The sequence below is a fragment of the Cervus canadensis genome, chromosome 4 (genome assembly GCF_019320065.1).
Source record: "Cervus canadensis isolate Bull #8, Minnesota chromosome 4, ASM1932006v1, whole genome shotgun sequence".
Lineage (NCBI taxonomy): Eukaryota > Metazoa > Chordata > Mammalia > Artiodactyla > Cervidae > Cervus > Cervus canadensis.
This window is the reverse complement of record NC_057389.1, coordinates 92768939-92789480: the sequence shown is the minus strand read 5'-3', so window position 1 is coordinate 92789480 and position 20542 is coordinate 92768939. Positions and strand designations below refer to the sequence as shown.

The following is a 20542-nucleotide window of genomic DNA, read 5'->3' as shown; positions in this document are numbered from 1 at the left end:
CCAAAGAACTGATGATGCTTTTGAACTGTGGTGTTGGAGAAGACTCTTGAGAGTCCCTTGTACTGCAAGGAGATCCAACCAGTCAGTCCTCACGGAAATCAGTCCTGAATATTCATTGGAAGGACTGATGTTGAAGCTGAAGCTCCAATACTTTGGCCACCTGATATGAAGAACTGGCTTCTTGGAAAAGACTCTGATGCTGCAAAGATTGAAGGCAGGAGTAGAAGGGTACGACAGAGGATGAGATGATTGGATGGCATCACCAACTCGATGGACATGAGTTTGAGAAAGCTCCAAGAGTTGGTGATGGACAGGGAAGCCTGGCCTGCTGCAGTCCATGGGGTCACAAAGAGTTGAACACAACTGAGCAACTGAACTGAACTGAATAGATTTTCAGTATATCTGACGAATAAATCTTGTGTTTTTATAATGTGTATCATTACGAACTTTATCTCCTGATCGCCCCTTTATTGAGAGAGGTATTTTAGTGTCCCAGTATGACGGTGGATATTAGGTTGTTTTTTAAATTCTTTTATTTTGAGGCCATAGAACTGGATACACACAAATGTAGTCATTTTATATGCTTCTGACAAATTATCCTTTCGTTCTTATATAGTGTCTGTTCTTTTCCTGTTAATAAGGATTTATTCCCAACCCAGGAATCGAACCTGGGTCTCCCACATTGTAGGCAGACACTTTACCAGCTGAGCCACCAGGGAATTCCCTCACTTGATATACATGTGAGCTATTGACCTACTGCATGCATGCTAAGTTGCTTCAGTGGTGTCCAACCCTTTGTGACCCTGTGGACACTGTAGCCTGCCAGGTTCCTCTGTCCAAGGGGTTCTCCAGGCAAGAATACAGGGGTCGGTTGCCATGCCCTCTTCCAGGAGATCTTCCTGATCCAGGGATTGGATCCACATCTCTTTAAGTCTCCTGCATTGGCAGGTGGGTTTTTTACCACTAGCGCCACCTGGGAAGCCCCAGGATAACATTTTCTCCCTACCAATTTTAAAGAAAACCAGAAACAACTTAACCTTTCTTCATCACCATATTATTTATGATGTTCCTTGCAACACCAAGAGACATCTCCACAACATCCCTTGTGGGAGACAAAGAGACCTGGAGGGCCCCAGTGGCTATCCCAACCAAAGACACCAGCAGCCCTCACCTATCTCTCTGTTGCTCCTTGCTTTGCTTCTGTAATGATTTGTTCCCCAACCTGCTGGGCTATGAGGGATCTCATCCATAGAGACTGGTGGCTCAGTATTTAATGAAAAATGAAAAGGGGGAGGGACATTCTGTTCTTATTCCCAAGAAATCTCAAGAAGGTTTCTCAAATCAGGTGGTAAAGCTCCTGGTCAGTGTGCTTGGGCTCTGGTGAATGCCACCACCTATCAACATGTAAGAGCATCTTTCTAAAAATCAAACTTAAAAACAGGGATTGCCCCACCTTGGATATAGATTCTAGTTTCTCTGAGGTTGACAGGGCCATTCTAGAAAGGGAAGCTACTGCTCAGAGCAGGAGTCACTCAGGACCATCAGGAGCTTATCAGGTAAGTATCTTAACAAAAATAAAAAAGGGAAAGACAGGAAACCAAAAGAAAAAGTATAAAGGCTGGGGCTTTACAGGTTTACAGGCAGTACCCTCAACCCTTATCAAAAAAAGGGGAAACTTTAAATTTTATGTATCAAGCAGTTGTGAAGTCCAGCAAATGTAATGCTGGTCTCAGCTTGCTTACTGATTTAAAAACAAAATTAAATAAATAAATAAAATTCAAAGAAAAATTTGTCCCGGGACTCCCCAGACAGGCCTAGAGATGCCTGGCGTGTACCGATCCCTTCTGTTGGGGCCTCGAGGCCTGTCAGAACCAGGTCCAGAGGCCGCTACAGCAAAATGTAAGGGTGCCTCCACAGGGTCATTTTTGTTTCATCTTGTGCTCTGCTCTGCAAAAGCATCCAAAGCAACCTTTATGAGTTTTCTTCAAGAGGTGAGGAATTTCTGCCTTTAAAGTCATTGACTCCAACCCCATGTCCTCACGTCCTCACATCCTTACAGTCCTGGAGGTTCTGGTGAGCATTGGGGGAAAGTGGTGGTCCATATTTGGATATGTTAAAGGTTATTGATATTTAACAAAAAGAAGTTAACCTTTAGATACAGAATGTTAAAAGAACTTAAAAAGCATGAAGAAAGTCTGTGGAAGAAGTGAATAAACAAAAGCAAATTGAGTGAAAATGGAATTGAAAAATAACATGAGAAGGTGGTTTTCTGAAGAGATTCATAAAATAGATGAATGTTGGACTAAATATGATGGGGCATTGCTCCTTGTCCAAGGCAAGGAGAGAGTGCAGAACTGTTTTGAGTGTTTCCAATGAAGAACTGTGGAGGCTTACCAGTACTTTAATGTATTCTGAATTCTTTTGTAAAAAGTTTCATAAATTTTTTTGTAATCTTTTTGGGTCAAGTGTAGGAGACCTAATGATTTCTCCTTTCTTTTATCTTGCCCAGGAAATAGCAAAATATATGTAGGGTGTCTGTGTGTCTCTGTTTCTATGTGTGTGCAGGATAATGATTTTTTTTTACCTGTTTGTTTTCCCATATTACTAATGAATTGATTTATCAATTATTCTTTTATTGTCTATCTTTAATAAGAATGATGGATATTTAATGCCTATATTATTTTCTGTATATGTTACTGTTCTCAAATGAGTTCCTGGCATAGTGGCATTGAAAGAGTAAAGGAATAACCCAGTGATGGTAAAGAATCTGCCTGCAATGTGGGAGACCTGGGTTTGATCCCTGGAGAAGGGAAGGCTACCCACTCCAGTATTCTGGCCTGGAGAATTTCATGGACTGTATAGTCCATGGGGTCTCAAAGAGTCGGACACAACTGAATGACTTTCACTTTCAAGAACTTAAAGAGACCCAGAGCTTCAAACTTTTCTAACATCCATCAAGAGAAACTCAAGGGTGTTGACCAAATAAACATTTTATTCTCTCCCTTCATAAGCCCAGCAGCACCCTGCGTGCCTGCTAAGTCACTTCAGTCATTTCCTACTCTTTGCAACCCTGTGGACTGTAGCCTATGAAGCTTCTCTGTCCATGGGAATCTCCAGGGTTGCCATGCCCTCCTCTAGGGGATCTTCTCCACCCAGGGATCAAACCAGGCAGGTGGGTTCTTTACCATTAGCACCACCTGGGAAGCCCTTTTAGCAGCAGCCTACACCAGTGCTTTTCCAATATAAATATAATATATAGATCATGTACATAATGAAAATATTTTCAGTACCTACAATAAAAATAAAAGATGAAATTTGTTTATATGAATATATTTTATTTTATCCCATATATACTCAAATATTTATTAAACACTTAGTCAATATTAAAAATGAGATGAGGAGGGCATGGCAACCCACTCCAGTATTCTTGCCTGGAGAATCCCATGGACAGAGGAGCCTGGCAGGCTACAGTCCATAGGGCTGCACAGAGTTGCACGTGACTGAAATGACTTAGCACACATACACACACAAAACAATAAGATGTTTTACATTGTTTTCTTCCTGCAAAGGGATTTGAATCTACCGGACATTAAATTTTTATCCTATGTACTTGATTTCTCTTTAGAGTTTACATAATTCGCAGTGGAAAGAGTAGATTCCAATAATCAAGTTCTTCTAAACATATACATAAGGTATAAGCTCCTAATGAGATATCTGGTACATAATGTCTTCAGTGAATAGCAATTAATGTTACTGATATTGTTATATAGAGGATACTCTTTTTGTAACTATTATCTACATAGGAAGAGTTAACTTATGATGTTGTATATGAGATAACTAGTATTTCTTGTTTGGTATTTGGTATGAAGCGAGATTCCAGATAACCCAATCTCCCAGGGGATGGAGATATCCCTATCCACTTATATTTATAAGCTGCCTTACATGATCTTGACGTCAAAGAATAAAATTTTGAAGCAAATTTTGCCATCATTACAATATGACAGCTATGATACGTCCCATGAGAAGTCCTCATTAATGCCATTTTTCAGAGACCCTAGTTTAGGATCTGCCAGTTTCCTTTAATCTGGGCCTGAGCTGTCATACTTCTGGTTCATCTAGGAACTGCTGAAGGAAGCCAGAGAATGCTGTTCTCTAAGTCAATTTTCTGGAATGTGTGTTAGGTAGAGTTGCTATATAATATTATTCATGTATTTTATTGCCTTGGCAAGTGAAGGTCCCTTACATGTAAAGTGAAGCCACTATCTTTTCCTAATGGGCAGCGTGGCTCACCATCCCCTTTTCTGGCTCCAGGTGAGACAAGGCTCTTCTGGTATTTCACTGCAGTAGTGTGGATTTATGTGAGATTTCTTGGATGTGAAGAATATTCAGAAGTTTTGAGTTAGAGTGGAATGACTTTCAGGCAGTGACTGGGAATTATGATCATCTCTGTGTGCCCATGCCTTCTTTCTTTTCTCCTAGGTGTTCTTTCTAAGGGCCCTTTCTGCCTTCCTGAGGGAAAGATAGACAGAAAGGATGATGTCTGAGTGTTTGAGAAGTTGTTCTTGGTAAGAAGACAGAGTATCCTACAAAATGGCCTGCTACATCCACCAGTGGACACATTTTGTTTAGGTAGACCTTTGTCCAGAACTTCTTAAAAGCCACTGCAGGACTCAGTCCCTGGGAAATCCCCTCCCAAAATGGAGTCTTATTCTGGTGACACATTCAGTTCAGTTCACTCAGTTGTGTCCAACTCTGTGACCACTTGGACTGCAGCACGCCAGGCTTCCCTGTCCATCACCATCTCCCAGAGCCTGCTCAAACTCGTCTCCATCGAGTCCGGTGCCATCCAACCGTCTCATCCTCTGTCGTCCCCTTCTCATCCTGCCCTCAGTCTTTCCCAGCATCAGGGTCTTTTCCAGTGAGTCTGTTCTTTGCATCAGGTGGCCAAAGTATTGGAGCTTCAGCTTCAACATCAGTCCTTACAATGAATATTTAGGACTGATTTCCTTTAGGATTGACTGGTTTGATCTCCTTGCAGTCCAAGGGATTCATTACCCTGAATGATCTCAGTATTTCAGTAATTACCTCCTAATACTGCCTCTCACGATGGTGACTGCATTGTTTTTGTTTTGCCTGGTGCACTTACATAGTAACAAAGATGACCATGCATTTCTCATCAGCATGTACAGGGCCTCCAATTGGCTTACAACTGTGCTGCCAAAGGGAAATAAAATGCTTTTAGGCTCATTGTATTTGGATAAGTTCATGTATTCCATTTTCCAGTACAGCCATAGCTGCAGAATATAAATCATGAGTGAGTGTAGATGGAAGAGAACCTAGGACCAATGTGACCTGGGAGGGATGAGAGATGTTGAATACCACTTCCTATGGGTCACCCATCTCCATTCCCCACTGAACGTTGGTGGAAATCTTACTTTAATAAAGCTAGTATGTGTGTGATGGTTTAGGACTCAGTGACCTTTGCTGATGTGGTTGTGGACTTCACCCAGGAAGAGTGGACTTTACTGGACCTCTTTCAGAGAAAGCTATACAGAGAAGTGATGCTAGAGAACTACAAGAACCTGACCGCAGCAGATAAGGCTGCCATCATTCCTATAGCCTCTTAGAAAACAGATATTTGTGATGCACTTACTCTTGCAGCATGATGTTGTTCAGTCACTCAGTTGTGTCCAACTCTTTGTGACCCCATGGACTGCAGCACGCCAGGCAACCCTGTCCATCACCATCTTCTAGAGCTTGCTCAAACTCATGTCCATTGAGTCAGTGATGCCATCCAGCCATCTCATCCTCTGTCGTCTCCTTTTCCACCTGCCTTCAATCTTCCCCAGCATCAGGTTCTTTTCTAATGAGTCAGCTCTTCTCATCAGGTAGTCAAAATACTGGAGCTTCAGCTTTAGCACCAGTCTTTCCAATGAATATTCAGAATTGATTTCCTTTAGGATTGACTAGGTTAAGCTCCTTGCAGTCCAAAGGACTCTCAAGAGTCTTCTGCAACACCATAGTTCAAAAGCATCAGTTCTTCAACACTCAGCCTACTTATGGTCCAATTTTCACATCCATAGAGGACTACTGGAAAAACTATAGCTTTGACTATATGGACCTTTGTTGGCTAAGTAATGTCTGCTTTTTAATACACTGTCTAGCGTTTTTCATAGCTTTTTTCCCAAGGAGCAAGCATCTTTTAATTTCATGGCTGCTGTCACCATCTGTAGTGATTTTGAAACCCAAGAAAATAAAGTCTGTCACTGTCATTGTTTCCCCGTCTATTTGCCATGAAGTGATGAAAGCCGAGGACTGCTGTTAAAGCTGAAACTCCAATACTTGGGCCACCTGATTCAAAGAGCCGTAAGGGCTGTGTCATCTGGATACCTGAGGCTATTGATATTTCTCCCAGCAGTGTTGATTCCAGCTTGTGCTTCATCCAGCCTGGCATTTTGCATGATGTACTCTGTATATAAGTTAAATAAGTAGGGTGACAATATACAACCTTGACGTACTCCTTTCCCAATTTGGAACCAGTCCGTTGTTCCCTGTCCAGTTCTAACCGTTGCTTCTTGACCTGCATACAGGTTTCTCAGGAGGCAGGTAAGGTGGTCTGGGATGTTGCAGCAAGGGTGATGTTAAATCTGAATATAATGGAAACTCACTAGTCTTCACATGAATGAGTTTCAATTCAGGTGGTGTCTAAAATTGTAGTTTGAAGACTAACTGTATCACCATTGTTCTTAGACATTCTCAGACTCCTTTGACCCACTGAATGAAACTGCAGCATTGGGACCCAGTCATTTGACCCACTGAATGAAACTGCAGCATTGGGACCCAGTCATCTATGTTCTAACAAACACTGGACTTGACTTTCATGAAGAATAAAGTTTGACAATCATTGGTATATTGGTTTCTCCATGTGAATGAACTTTTTTTGCACTTATTTTCCCATTTCAAAAAAAAGTCTTAAGCTTTGTCATTGTGTATATCAATCTGAACGTGGGCTTCAGATGCCAAAGAGAAACAATCTTTGTGGAAAACAGATATAGGTGAATTCCCATTTTTATCTATTCTGAAATAGTTTTGCCACATTTTTAGAAATACAGGACCTGATTCATTGGATAGTTTCTCCTGTTTTGCAGGAGCTTCTTTAATTAATATGTCTTTCCTCGGGGACAGGATATCAGTCATTGAAACCCACTCTGATATCTTGGTTGAAATAAGATTTGAGGACAGTGGAAAGAAGAGGAGTCTTCCAAGGTGAGTGATTCCTGGTCAATGAAACTTTCAGTGTGTTTGGAATAATAGCGAGGAGACTTATAAATAATGATGGGCTTTCTCACAGAGGGCTGAGGTCATTGTTCTCCAGTGTTTCACAATATATTCAAGTTATCATAGGTACTTATTTGACATTGATTCAAAATTTTGTATGGGTTCACAAGGTGACTTGCTCTTTTTTTTAATTTTATTAGTTTATCTGTTTGTTTTTGGCTGCACTTGGTCTTTGTTGCTGTGCATGGGCTTTTCTAGATGTGGAGAGTAGGGGGTGCTCATTGCGGTGGCTTCTCTTGTTGCAGAGCACAGGTTCTAGGCCCATGGGCTTCAGTAGTTGCAGCTTGCAGGTTCTATAGTTCTCAGTCACTCGGTGTCTTGTGAGATCTTCCCAGACCAGGGATCAAACCCGTGTTCCGTATTACCAGGTGGATTCTTAACCACTAGACCACCAGGGAAGTCCTTCTCTCTTATATATATAATTTTATTGCAGTATAGTTGATTTACAGCACTGTGTTAAGTTTCAGTGTACAGCAAAGTAAGCCAATACATACACATATATTAATTATTTTTCAGATTCTTTTCTCATATATGTCATTACAGAATACTTAGTAGAGTTTCTTGTGCTATACCATAGGTCCTTGGTGTTTATCTATCTTATATATAGTAGTATGTGTATATTTCTCCCAAGCTCCTGATTTATCCCTCCCTCCCCCATTTCCCTTGGTAAACATCAGTTTGTTTTTGATATAGTTAAATCTGTTTTATAAATGAGTTCATTTGTATCATTTTTAAATTAGATTCCACATATGAGTGATAGAATATTTGTCTTCCTTTGTCTGACTTACTTCACTTAATATGGTAATCTCTCAGTCCATCCATATTGTTACAAATGACATTTTTTTTATGAATGAGTAATATTCTATTCTACATATATACCACATCTTTATCCAAGATGCCTTTTTCAATTTCTTTTTCATCATTTTGATGTAGGCTTTTTTTTCCAAAAAGTTCTTTTTTCCCTCACTGATAATATTCTATTTTTTTTCCCTATCACATTTAATTTTTATGGAATTCTTTTTAATCAGGTACTGGATTTCAGCTCTGCATTGTTAAATACTTTGGCATAGCCAAACTCCTCAAATCAAGTATGTATATATCAACATTTTTAGCATCTTTACTTTGGAAGCAAATAAAAATGAGTATTATTTTTAACTCCGTAAATGAACTCTTTCCTGCTACAAACTCTTACACAATTGTTATTCTTTTTTTATGGGAAAAACAATTTAAACCAAAGACTCAGCATTTCAGCAGGATAATCTTGGGGGGAAAACATCTGTTGAGATGAAAACAGTAACATCAGTAATATTAAAATGCCATATTTCATTTTTTCCACATTCAGAAAAGAAAGGTAATTTCATTTACAGCACAAGCAAAGTGATAGATGTAAGCAATAGGTGACAGTCATCCAGGGAAGAGCAGTGTTTATGGTGAGATACTCTGAATAGGATGAATTTGGGGATATCGTAAACCTAGCTTGATACTTATTGCTTCAGAGTTCCCCTAAGTTCTTGCTTCCACATATGTAACAGGAAATTTGAGATTTTCACAATAATTCATGAAGCTGTAGAGGATTATTTCAAGGTTGAAGTAGGTGGAACATCATTCTAGCAGAAATATTCCATCATTCAATTTGAAAGAAATCAACAGAGCAGATGTTTGTAAATATAATAGAAATGGTGAAAGTCATCATCATCATTATAATCATATTTCAAGTTTGAGATGAATAGGATCAGTTAATGAGCCTGAGCAATCTTTGCATCTGTTAGAGAAATTAAATAGTCTTGTTTAGGCTTCAGAGACAAAGTAGGCCTCTGACATTGCTTCCAACCTGCCTGGACACTGTCCTGACTGTGAATGACTATCAGTGACTGCCTGCTGTGAATGCAAGACTTGCAGCACCATAGATAAGATGGGGGAGGGATCTTGAGATTGTTGAGCCCCTGGAGGGGGCCTGGCCAGCCAAGCCCCAGGCTTAGTAGCAACATTCCAAATTTTACATGACAAAACCAACAGTATTAACAAGAAACCAGGCTTGCAATTTGGTCACAGATGATAATAATATCAGTTTGCAGCCCTCCTGGGATTATAAATGGGAACCCTGAACCGCAATCTTTGAAGTTTTACCCATAGAGCAGACTTTCTGCCTGAGACCCTTTCCCAATTGGGATTCCAGATGTGCTGCGACATGGGACTTCTCAGTGCTATTTAAGTCAGGATGTTGGTCAAAACCCAATTTGGTGATGTATTCTCTGCTTTCTATTTCTCTTTTCTTTTAATGTTAGTATGTTGAAAGTGAGCTCGATAATTCTCTAATAAATATTTGTATTATTTATCTGTATATAACGAGTCACTCATTTTGTTAACAAATGCTTTGAACCTGAGACAAAAGTGAAAACTTTTGGCAAAACAGCATCATCATTTCTTTATCCATCCACAAGCAGCAATCAAAAATGGATGGGAAGTCTATGACTGTGAGCAACATGAGAAAGGCTTCAGTGAACACACTAACCTTGTGATAGATACACAGGAATACTCAGAATGGAGGGAACACTTAAGAGCATAATAAGTGTGGAAGAAGCTTCCTACTTCCACAGAAGAAAACCTCTACTGTTGTGAAGCATTCTGTTTAATTAGTGTGGAAAAGCCATCAGTCCGACTGAATGCTGTAGATGGGAGAACCAGCGTGGGAGAGAAAGCTGGAAGCCTCTGGGCATCAGCCTTCTCTTCAGGCACAAATGGTAACTCAGAATGGGGAAAAACACTGTGAATAGAATTAACATGGGAAAGCTTCTGTTCACTCCACAGGCTATGATGTACATGTACGAAATCACACCTCAAACTAAAGTTATGAATGTAAGGAGTGTGGGAAAGTATCCTACATCCCTTAAAATTCATATGGGAATTCACACTGGAGAGAAACCCATGTAAATGTAAATAAAGAATGTGGAAATGTTGCAGGAAGGGGGACCCCTTCCAGGGCCCAAAACTGGGCTCTTGTCTAACCCTCAGAAATGAATTGTCCGAGGAGACACATGCTGACAAAGCAAGAGATTTTATTGAGAAAGGGCACCCGGGTGGAGAGCAGTAGGTAAGGGAACCCAGGAGAACTGCTCTGCCGCATGGCTCGCAGTCTTGGGTTTTATGGTGATGGGATTAGTTTCCGGGTGGTCTTTGGCCAATCATTCTAATTCAGAGTCTTTCTTGGTGGCGCACGCATCACTCAGCCAAGATGGATGCTAGCAAGAGGGATTCTGGGAAGTGGACGGACAGGCAGTGTCTCCTCTCGACCTTTCCCGAACTCTTCCAGCCGGTGGTGGCTTATTAGTTCCATATTCCTTATCAGGATCTCCTGTCATAAAACAACTCATGCAAATGGTTCCTATGGTGCCTGGCCAGGGTGGGCGGTTTCAATCAGTGTGCTTCCCCTAACAGAAAAGCCTTCATTATAGCTTCTAAACTTAAGCGGTATATAAAATCTCATACTGGAGACAAGCACTTTATAAGTAAGAAATCTAGGAAAGCCTTCATTAGAGCTTTTAAGTAAGGAATCTAGGAAAGCCTTCTTTAGAGCTTATTGTCTTAGGAGCTGTATAAAATCTCATACTGGAAAGAGGCCTGCTATGCAGAATCACAGAGAAATAAAAAACTGCATAAATGTAGGGAGTGTGGGAAGACCTTCTATACTTCCTATAGACAGAGATCATATGAAATCTCATAGTTAAGATGGCCTTTTCCATGAGAAAAATGAGGGAAATTATTTCAAAGTTCTTCACATCTTAACACTCACAGTCAAATTCACCCTGGAACAAAACCATATAAATGTGAGGAATGTGGTAAAGCCTTCATCTGGTCTTTCTTCACTTTTCATAGGAAAACTCATGCTAAAAAGTTTTTATGTGAAGATTATGAATTTTTGTTAAGTTTATTGTGGAAAATCCTTTAAACATTCCTTATGCCTTCAACATTACAAGAATATTCACTCTGGAATAAAACCCAAGAAATGTGAGAAAACCTTCACTTGGAAATTTTTCTTTGCATCGTTAGTGTATTTTCACATGAATGACTTAACTGTCAGTGATTGAGATCTATATACTCCACTATTTTTACTTTATATTGTCACCCTGCTTATTTAACTTATATGCAGAGTACATCATGCAAAATGCCATGCTTGATGAAGCACAAGCTGGAGTCAACATTGCTGGGAGAAATATCAATAACCTCAGATATGCAGATGACACCACCCTTACAACAGAAAGCAAAGAGGAACTAAAGAGCCTCTTGATGAAGATGAAAGAGGAGAGTGAAAAAGCTGGCTTAAAACAACATTCAGAAAACTAAGATCATGGCATCTGGTTCCATCACTTCATGGCAAATAGATGGGGAAACAGTGACAGACTTTATTTTCTTGGGCTTCAAAATCAATACAGATGGTGATGCAGCCATGAAATTAAAAGATGCTTGCTCTTTGGAAGAAAAGCTCTGACAAACCTAGACAGCATATTAAAAAGCAGAGACATTACTTAGCCAACAAAGGTCCATATAGTCAAAGCTATGGTTTTTCCAGTAGTCATCTATGGATGTGAGAGTTGGACCATAAAGAAGACTGAGTGCCAAAGAATTGATGCATTTGAATAGCGGTGCTGGAGAAGACTGCTAAGAGTCTCTTGGACTGCAAAGAGGCCAAACCAATCAATCCTAGAGGAAATCCGTACTGAATATTCATTGGAAGGACTGATGCTGAAGCTCCAGTATTTTGGCCACTTGATGCAAAGAGCCAACTCTTTGGCAAAGACCTGATGCTGGGAAAGATTGAAGGCAGGAAGAGAAGAGGATGACAGGATGAAATGGTTGGATGGCATACCAACTCAATGGACATGAGTTTGAGCAATTGAGCAAGCTCCAGGAGATGGTGATGGACAGGGAAGCCTGGCATGCTGCAGTCCATGGGGTTGCAAAGAGTCAGACACAACTGAGTGACTGAACAACAACTTTCATTTTAGCTGCTACCCTGAAACTTTTTTTGTCCGTATTGGGTCTCCACTGGGGCACAGGCTCAGTGGTTACAGTGTGTGGATTTAACTGCCTCGTGCTGGCTTAATGCCCCCATGGAGTGTGGGATCTTAGTTCCCTGACCAGGAATCAAACCTTCCTTCCTACACTGGAAGTCAAATTCTTCACTCCAGACCACTAGCAAAGACCCCTGAAAGCTTTTAAATTAACGTCTTTCACCAAAGTCTTTATATCTTTTCCCTCATACAAAATTTACTGGGACTTGTGATCACAGCAATGCTGATTGTCAACTCCTCAGCAGAAAACTGACCCAGAGACCTAAAAATCAGAACACAGTGAGAAGAGGCACTAAACAGACCCAAGTGGAGGGAAAAAACCAAGTCCTCCCCTGAGAAGTGGCAGAGCCTTTCTTGAGAAAGGTTACAACTGACAGTGACTTGGAAACCCCTGTGGGGAAGTCCTCAGTATCATCAGCAACAGTGAAATTAATGCACTATTGTGAGGTAAATTGACTGGCTCCCTCCACAGGGACACAGCCATGGAGACTGCTTGATTGCCCCATTGTGGACATAACCGTAATGATGATGGGAATGGCTGTGACTGTTCCCCCACCTTTCCTGGGTCATGAATGCTTCACATTGGACTTTTCTTTTTCCATGCACCTTGATGTGTGGGATCTTAGTTACCTTATCAGGGATAAAACTCTCATTTTCTGCAGTGGAAGCAATGAGTCTTAACCAATGGACCACCAGGGAAGTTCCACACATTGGCCTTTTCTGCACCAGACAACTTTGGACATGGCTGTCAACCTCAGTCCCCAATGGTGCCATCCATTGAGTTTCCCATTTGCTTTGTCCTGTTTCTGAGACCCTGCAGTCAGTGGAGCTCTGGTTCCTTCTTCCCTCTTTGCCCAAGCCTGCTGCTCTCACAGGCAGCTGTCTTCCCGTGGCCTTTTCTCCCTCCTCAGTGTTCTGTCACTTGATACATAAAGGGTGGCCTGTGCATCCCCGTGGCAGGGACATTATAAAAGATGCTATTACACTTCAGCAGTCTGTCTTTCCATGTGGCGTAACAGCAGACAAGTATCTCTTTAGTGCAGGAGTTTTGAGGGGGGAGTGGGAGGTCTTATTCATTAAAGTAGGGTTAGATCAGGGTCAGCTAACATTTGTGCTACAAGAGGGAAGGAGAGATCTGCACTGTAATTATTTCAGTGGAAGCTGTGACAAGTTTTGCCCAGCTGCAATTGGACAACACCTTGCCATAGGCCCGTGCCATATACCTCCTGCTTTCTGCCTTAAAGCTTCTTTGATACCACACTATGGGACACCTGAGAAAATCTGCTCTGTATTCAGAAATGTATAACTCAGACATAGAGGTATGCTAATCTCTCTGGGACCACCTCTGGCCCATAGAATGGATGAGCTGCTGTCTTTTCGTTTACTGACTGGAAAGTTCTGAGAGACATATCCTGATGTACTTCAGAAGGGTTTGGTGGGGTTTAGCTCCAGTCATCCATAAAGGAATCAAATTGATAATGATTACTTTAATTGGTTTGGTTTTCTGTCCTTCCCTGGTAGGTAATAATAGAAGATATACACTATACACACACACACACACATACATACATATCTATATAGGTATCTAATATGTATGTGTCTGTATATATATGTATATATACACATTTGTTCTGTTTCTCTGGATAATCCTAATAGCTACCCAAAAGAAATGAAAATACATCTGAACAAAAGGACATACATGAATTTTCAAAGCGCCATTACTTATAACATGCACAAAGTGGAAACAACCCAACCCAACATTCATCAACTGGTGAATAAATAAATGGAATATCATTCTGCAATAAAAAGAAATTATTTTTGCTATAAAGCCCATGAATCTTGAAAAATACACTAAGTGAAAAAATTACTGATGACTTTGTTTACATGAAATTCTAGAAAATGCAAATGTATAGAAATAGCAGAATCACGGCAGTGCAGATGTTAAATGTATAGGAAAATGGTGTAACAGCTAAAGGTAAAGGAAGCAAAATTCCATTATATTTTTACCACTAAATTTTAAAATTACATAAATCTATTTTTATCAAGAGTCTGATACAGGCATAAGTAAATATTAACTGGCACAGAAGAGTCTGAAATATATGTATATATAAGAATTTATTATTTATTAAAGGTGAAATTTCAAATTCATATGTCAAGGATAGATTATCAGTAAACAATTGGCTGTCTTTCCATAGGAAAAAAGTAATTGGAAATACTACCCTATACCACATGCCAAAATACATTCTTCAAGGATTAAAGACTAAAATGTCAGTAAAAAATATTTAATTTTAGAAGAAAATTAGGAAATCTATGACACCTAGAGTTGGAAGAGAATTTTAAGGCCAGCAAAAACCCAGAAATTATTTAAAACAAAAAGAGAGTCCTTTGGCCAAATAAAAAGTGAGTATGTGTTTTTTGGTTTTTTTGTTTTTGTTTTTGTTTTAATATTTATTTGTTCATTTATTTGGCTGTGCTGGGTCTTTGTTCCAGCATGCAGGATCTTTAGTTGTGGCATGTGGATTATTTAGCTGTGGCATGTGGGATCTAGTTCCCTGACCAGGGATCGAACCTGCGGCCCCCTGCATTGAGAATTCGGAGTCTCAGCCACTGGACCACCAGGGAAGTCCCAAAAGTGAGTATGTGTTTTGCAACAGATGAAACATTAATGTAGCAAAAGAGCTATTGATAACTGCATAAAACATTTGATAATGCACATGAACGATTTTGGTAAAATGTGTTAAAAAAAACCAAAAAACACAAAACACCTTTAAAGTTTTCCAAAAAACTTTTATAAACTATTCTGTGGTCACCCACTGAAATAAGCAGCAAATATGATTACAGAGAAAATTTAGAACTATTCCTGAATGAATAAACAAGGCCTGGTGTCAGTGTTGTTTCTCAACTTAGTATGGGAGGTCTTGCACTTTATGGTAATATCAAGAAAAATAAAAAACAGACTTACGTGAAGAAAAACACAAAGGTTAAAGGAAAACGTACTACTCTGAATATTCAAAAGAATCAATAATTATTGTTTAGCACGGTGTCCAATGTAAATAAAAAGAAACAAGGGAAAACAAACATGACTGAACGGAGAAGATAGAGCATGTCATGGATTGGCAGGCTTATTAACATATGAGAATCATTTTAAGCGCTCCAGGAAGTTGAGAACAGGCTGGTACTACAGCTTTTGATGAGCACCGTGTTGGGTGAGTTACCACCATTGTCCCCTGTCCTCTAATCCCAGCGCTGGGCCTCTTCCTGCCTCCAACACCACTTCGGCTTATAGATCGCCCTCCTGCCCCTAGCCCCTGCCACAGGCTGGTTGCAGCATCAACGTCGTCCGGTGGGCCTATTTCTGCTCCCAGTCCTCACACTGAACCGACCCCAAACCCCCCCCCCCCCCACCACAACGTGGGCAGAAACTACAAGTTCCCTCCTGCACTGGTTGAACTAGGCTAAATTCAATCTCAGAGACCCGCCCCCGCAACTGCCCCGACGGGAAGCGGAAGTAGCGTCACTGCTCCGCGTCGATATTGCATCTGGCAGCTCAGCGCAGTTAGGAGAGAGGCGGGCTTGTTTGTAATGCAATTAAGCGTGTCCTTGGTGAAGCCTAAGTTAAGAGAAGGCTCGGATACAAGGAGCACGTTAAAGGACAGGATTGGCCCGAACTTTTGAACTGTCTTCTGGGACAGGCCTGGACTCTCGTCTCGAGTCCACCCGGACCTGAACCCCAGCCATCAGCGAAGTCGTAGGTACGGTTAGGACCATCTGCGGGGTGTTCTCATTCACTGTGCTTCCCTGTTTGAAAGCCTGCGTGACTTTAGTCCTTGAGGACTTGAATCTCCGCTGTTTCAGTAAGATTGCTCAGGCTCCTGCGCCGTCTGGTTATCATCAACCTAGTGACCCTACCGTGTTACTGTGTTGTCCGCTTGAAAATGGAAGAGTTGTAAGTTGTTTGTTAAGTGTCTTACTGAGGATTATGGCCCGGGAGTGAGCGTCTGAGATAGCTTTGAGAAATTGTTCTGAAGAGGTGTTAGTATTTATGTGATTTTGGAGAAGGGTATGTGTAGGAAAATTGTCCAGGAAAAATCTAAGAAAGAATTGGAGAATTTTATTTGAGCCACATTTGAGGATTATAACCATGGAAGAGCGTCCCAGAAAGCCCTTGAATAGTATGCATTTATTTATTTAGGGCTTCCCTGGTGGCTCAGTGGTAAAGAATCCGCCTGCAAGGCAGGAGACATGGGTTCCAGCCCTGAGTCGGGAAGATTCTCTGGAGAAAGAAATGGCAACCCACTCCTGTATTATTGCCTGGCAAATCCTATGGACAGAGGAGCCTGGCTAGCTACCGTCCATGGGGTCGCAAGAGTCGGACACAGCTTGGCTACTAAAGCACCACCAGCATTTATTTGTTTATGTTTTTTGGCCATGCCACGGACCATGCAGGATCTTATTGCCCCAGTAGGGATTGAACCCATGACCCTTGCAGTGGAAGTGGGGAGTCTTATCCACTGGACCACCAGGTAAGTCCCTTGACTAATGTTTAGATTGTACAAAATTTACAGTTGAAAGAGCAGATTCAAATATTGAAGTTGTCCCAAATACATAAGTCTCATAAGTTCCTCAGGACGTGTCTGGTATGTAATGATTGTCAGACAATGACAGTCGAGGTCACTGATTCTCTTGTTATACAGCATACTGTTCTGGTAGCTTTCATATGTGTCATCTGCACAGAAATAACTGACTGATACTTAATACTGGTTGATTTATGATTGTTATGAAACAGGGCTCCAGATAACTATATCTCCAGAGGGATGAAGCTGCCCTGAAATGATCCTGGTTCAGAAAAAAATGTTTATGCAAATTTCACTATCAGCTTTGCAGAATGGCAGCCTATCATATGCCGCATGAGAAGTCCTCATTATTGCCTTTTTTTTTTCCCCCCCAGAGACTCAGCCTTAGGTTCTGCATTTACAATACAGATTTTTTTGGTGTAGGTCTGAGCAGTCATGTTGCTTATTTATCTAGGATGAGCTGAAGTGGACCAGAGAGAATGCTGTTCTCTAAGACAGCTTCCTGGTATGTATGCATTAGGTAGAGTTGCTGCATAATCCTATTCATGTATTTCATTGCTGTAATAAGTGAAGAGCCACAGCATTCAGGGCTTATGTCCTTACCTGTGAAACGAACCCCAGTACTCTTTGCCTGGTGGGTAACATGGCACACGTTTACCTCTCTGGCTCAAGATGGAGCAGGATTTCTCTGGTATTTCATGGCAGCAGTGAGTGTGAGCTTTTTGGTTATTAGTGTGTGTTTATTCCGAAGTTACAGTGTCAATTTTAATTTTTAATCTTTGGTTGAAGTTTAGTTTATTATATATTGGTTTCAGGTGTAAAACATAAGGATTCTATATTTTAATAGATTGCCAAGTCCAGTGCAGCTGGTGAGAAAGACCTGAATCGGGGGCAAGAACGTAAAGAAAAGAGACACAATAATTTGGCAAGCAGGGAGTCAGGGGGCCCTCCTGCTCTCCATGGCAGGCAGACAAAATGGCTACTTTCAGGTCGCACTTTTATTGACAGAAGTCACACGAGATCATTAGGGAATAACTATACTGGGGAGTTTGATCAGCACACCATAAAGAGGGAGTAAAGTTAAGGCTCTGCTGTTAATCAGGAACATCTTGTTTTGTTTCCATGGGGACGGACGCAGAGGCAGGCAGTGAAGCGGAGCAGAGTGCACGTCCAGCCCCAAGAATGTCGGTTAGTCATGCTTATTAGGACAATGACGAGGGCAGAGTTTGCCGCAGCCTCGAATCATGGGGCAGGTTCTGGTCTCTGCTCCACCAGGCTGTAACAATAGATTATACTCATTTAAATTTACAAAAAAATATTGACTATATTCTCTGTGCTGTACAGTACATCCTTGTATCTTCTCTGTTTTATACATAGTAGTTTGTACCTTTTAACCCTCACCCCAATCCTGCTGGCCCCTCTCCCCCCTCCCCACTAGTAGATACTCATTTGTTCTCTATACCTCTGAGTTTGTCATTTGTTTCCTTCTTTTTTTAGATTTCACATATAAGTGATAATGTACAGTATTTGTCTTTCTCAGTCTGACTTATTTCACTGATCATAATACCCTCCAGGTCTACCCTGCTTTTGCTAATGGCAGAATTTCATTCTTTTTTATGGCTGAATAATGCTTCATTTTGTGAATCATCTTTATGCATTTATGTGTTATGGACACTTAGGTTGCTTCTGTATCTTGCCTGCTGTAAATAATGTTGCTGTGAACATTGGGGTGTGTATACCTTTTCAAATTACTGTTTTCATTTTCTTTGGATATATACCCAAAGGAGTGGAATTCCTGGATCATGATGTAGTTTCTTGAGGAATTGCCATACTATTTTCCATAGTGACTGCACCAGTTTACATTCCCACCAACAGAATATGAGGGTTCCCTTTTCTTCACATCCTCGCCAAATTTGTTATTTGTGGTCGTCTTCATGATGGCCATTCTGACAGGTATGAGGTGATATCTCATTGTGGTTTTGATTTGCATTTCTCTGATGATAAGCAATGTTCAGTATCTTTTCATGCACCTCTTGACCACGTGTGTGTGTTCTTTGGGAAAATGTCTTTTCAGGTCTTCTGTTTATTTTCTAATAGGATTGTTTGGGGTTTTGATCTTAAGTTGTATGAGCTGTTTACATTTTTTTTTCTTTTACCCATCATTTGAGAGGCAAGAATTTTATTCACCTATTATTAACTTTATTGTTCCCAAACAGAAAGACTTGAGTCATATCATACAAATACATTCAATCCCTCATAGACATTAATTAGTAGTGACAATGGAGAAGGCAATGGCATCCCACTCCAGTACTCTTGCCTGGAAAATCCCATGGATGGAGGAGCCTAGTAGGCTGCAGGCCATGGGGTCACTAAGAGTCAAACATGACTGAGCGACTTCACTTTACTTTTCACTTTTATGCATCGGAGAAGGAAATGGCAACCCACTGCAGTGTTCTTGCCTGGAGAATCCCAGGGACGGGGGAGCCTGGTGGGCTGCCGTCTATGAGGTTGCACAGAGACAGGCACAACTGAAGTGACTTAGCAGTAGTGACAAAAGAGCACTCTATAATTTATAGACTCTGAAAATTTTTAAGTTCAAAGAAAATTTTTGTGAAAGTAAACATAAGCAATGTTATTTTCACTGTCCGGCTTTAATTCTTTTAGGGACACAAAAAGAGGAGCAGTCACACCTATAAAAATGGTCAATTTATTTTTAAATGCTTTAAAATGATGAGAGAATGAAAAATAAATAATTTTAAATAGGAGTACTGAATTTAAAAAGAGAAATGTAACTAACATCTCACGGCTGGTTTATGCTTAGAAACAGATGGGAGGCGGGAGGGCAGTTTCTTCCAAAAATACATAATGGAGTTGGCCAGAATATACCAACATGGTAAATAAAATTAAGGGGTAGCATAATAGGTTCCATACTTGCCAGCCCCACAAGTGAAATCACTAAAACTTCAGATCCCCTCTTCTTTTTTCTTACAAGTAACTTCCACAATGAGGATCACCAAGTTTTCACTCTCTGTCCCTCAGATGCTCCAAGAACTGTCAGTGTGACTTTCTTTTTTTTTAATTGTTTTTATTTTTTTTCATTTATTTTTATTAGTTGGAGGCTAATTACTTTACAGTATTGTAGTGGTTTTTGCCATACATTGACATGAATCAGCCATGGATTTACATGTGTTCCCCATCCCGATCCCTCCTCCCACCTCCCTCCCCATCCCATCCCTCTGGGTCTTCCCAGTGCACCAGCCCTGAGCACTTGTCTCATGCATCCAACCTGGACTGGTGATCTGTTTCACCCTTGATAGTATACTTGTTTCAATGCTATTCTCTCAGAACATCCCACCCTCGCCTTCTCCCACAGAGTCTAAAAGTCTGTTCTGTACATCTGTGTCTCTTTTTCTGTTTTGCATATTGGGTTATCATTACCATCTTTTTAAATTCCATATATATGTGTTAGTATACTGTATTGGTCTTTATCTTTCTGGCTTACTTCACTCTGTATAATGGGCTCCAGTTTCATCCATCGCATTAGAACTGATTCAAATGAAT

The 20542-nt window shown here is 40.7% G+C and overlaps 1 protein-coding gene across 5 annotated transcripts in view; it reads left to right on the top strand.

Moving 5' to 3' along the window:
- The first annotated feature begins 6822 nt into the window (after positions 1 to 6822).
- The window catches only part of LOC122440462 (zinc finger protein 426-like), a 39255-nt gene continuing 25535 nt past the window's right edge, over positions 6823 to 20542 (top strand). For all 5 annotated transcript variants that reach the window (XM_043466759.1, XM_043466758.1, XM_043466756.1 and 2 more), the window contains exon 1: positions 6823 to 7266. In XM_043466759.1, the coding sequence (XP_043322694.1) occupies positions 7166 to 7266 (101 nt within the window). In that variant the 5' untranslated portion in view covers positions 6823 to 7165. The remainder of the gene's footprint in view (positions 7267 to 20542) is intronic.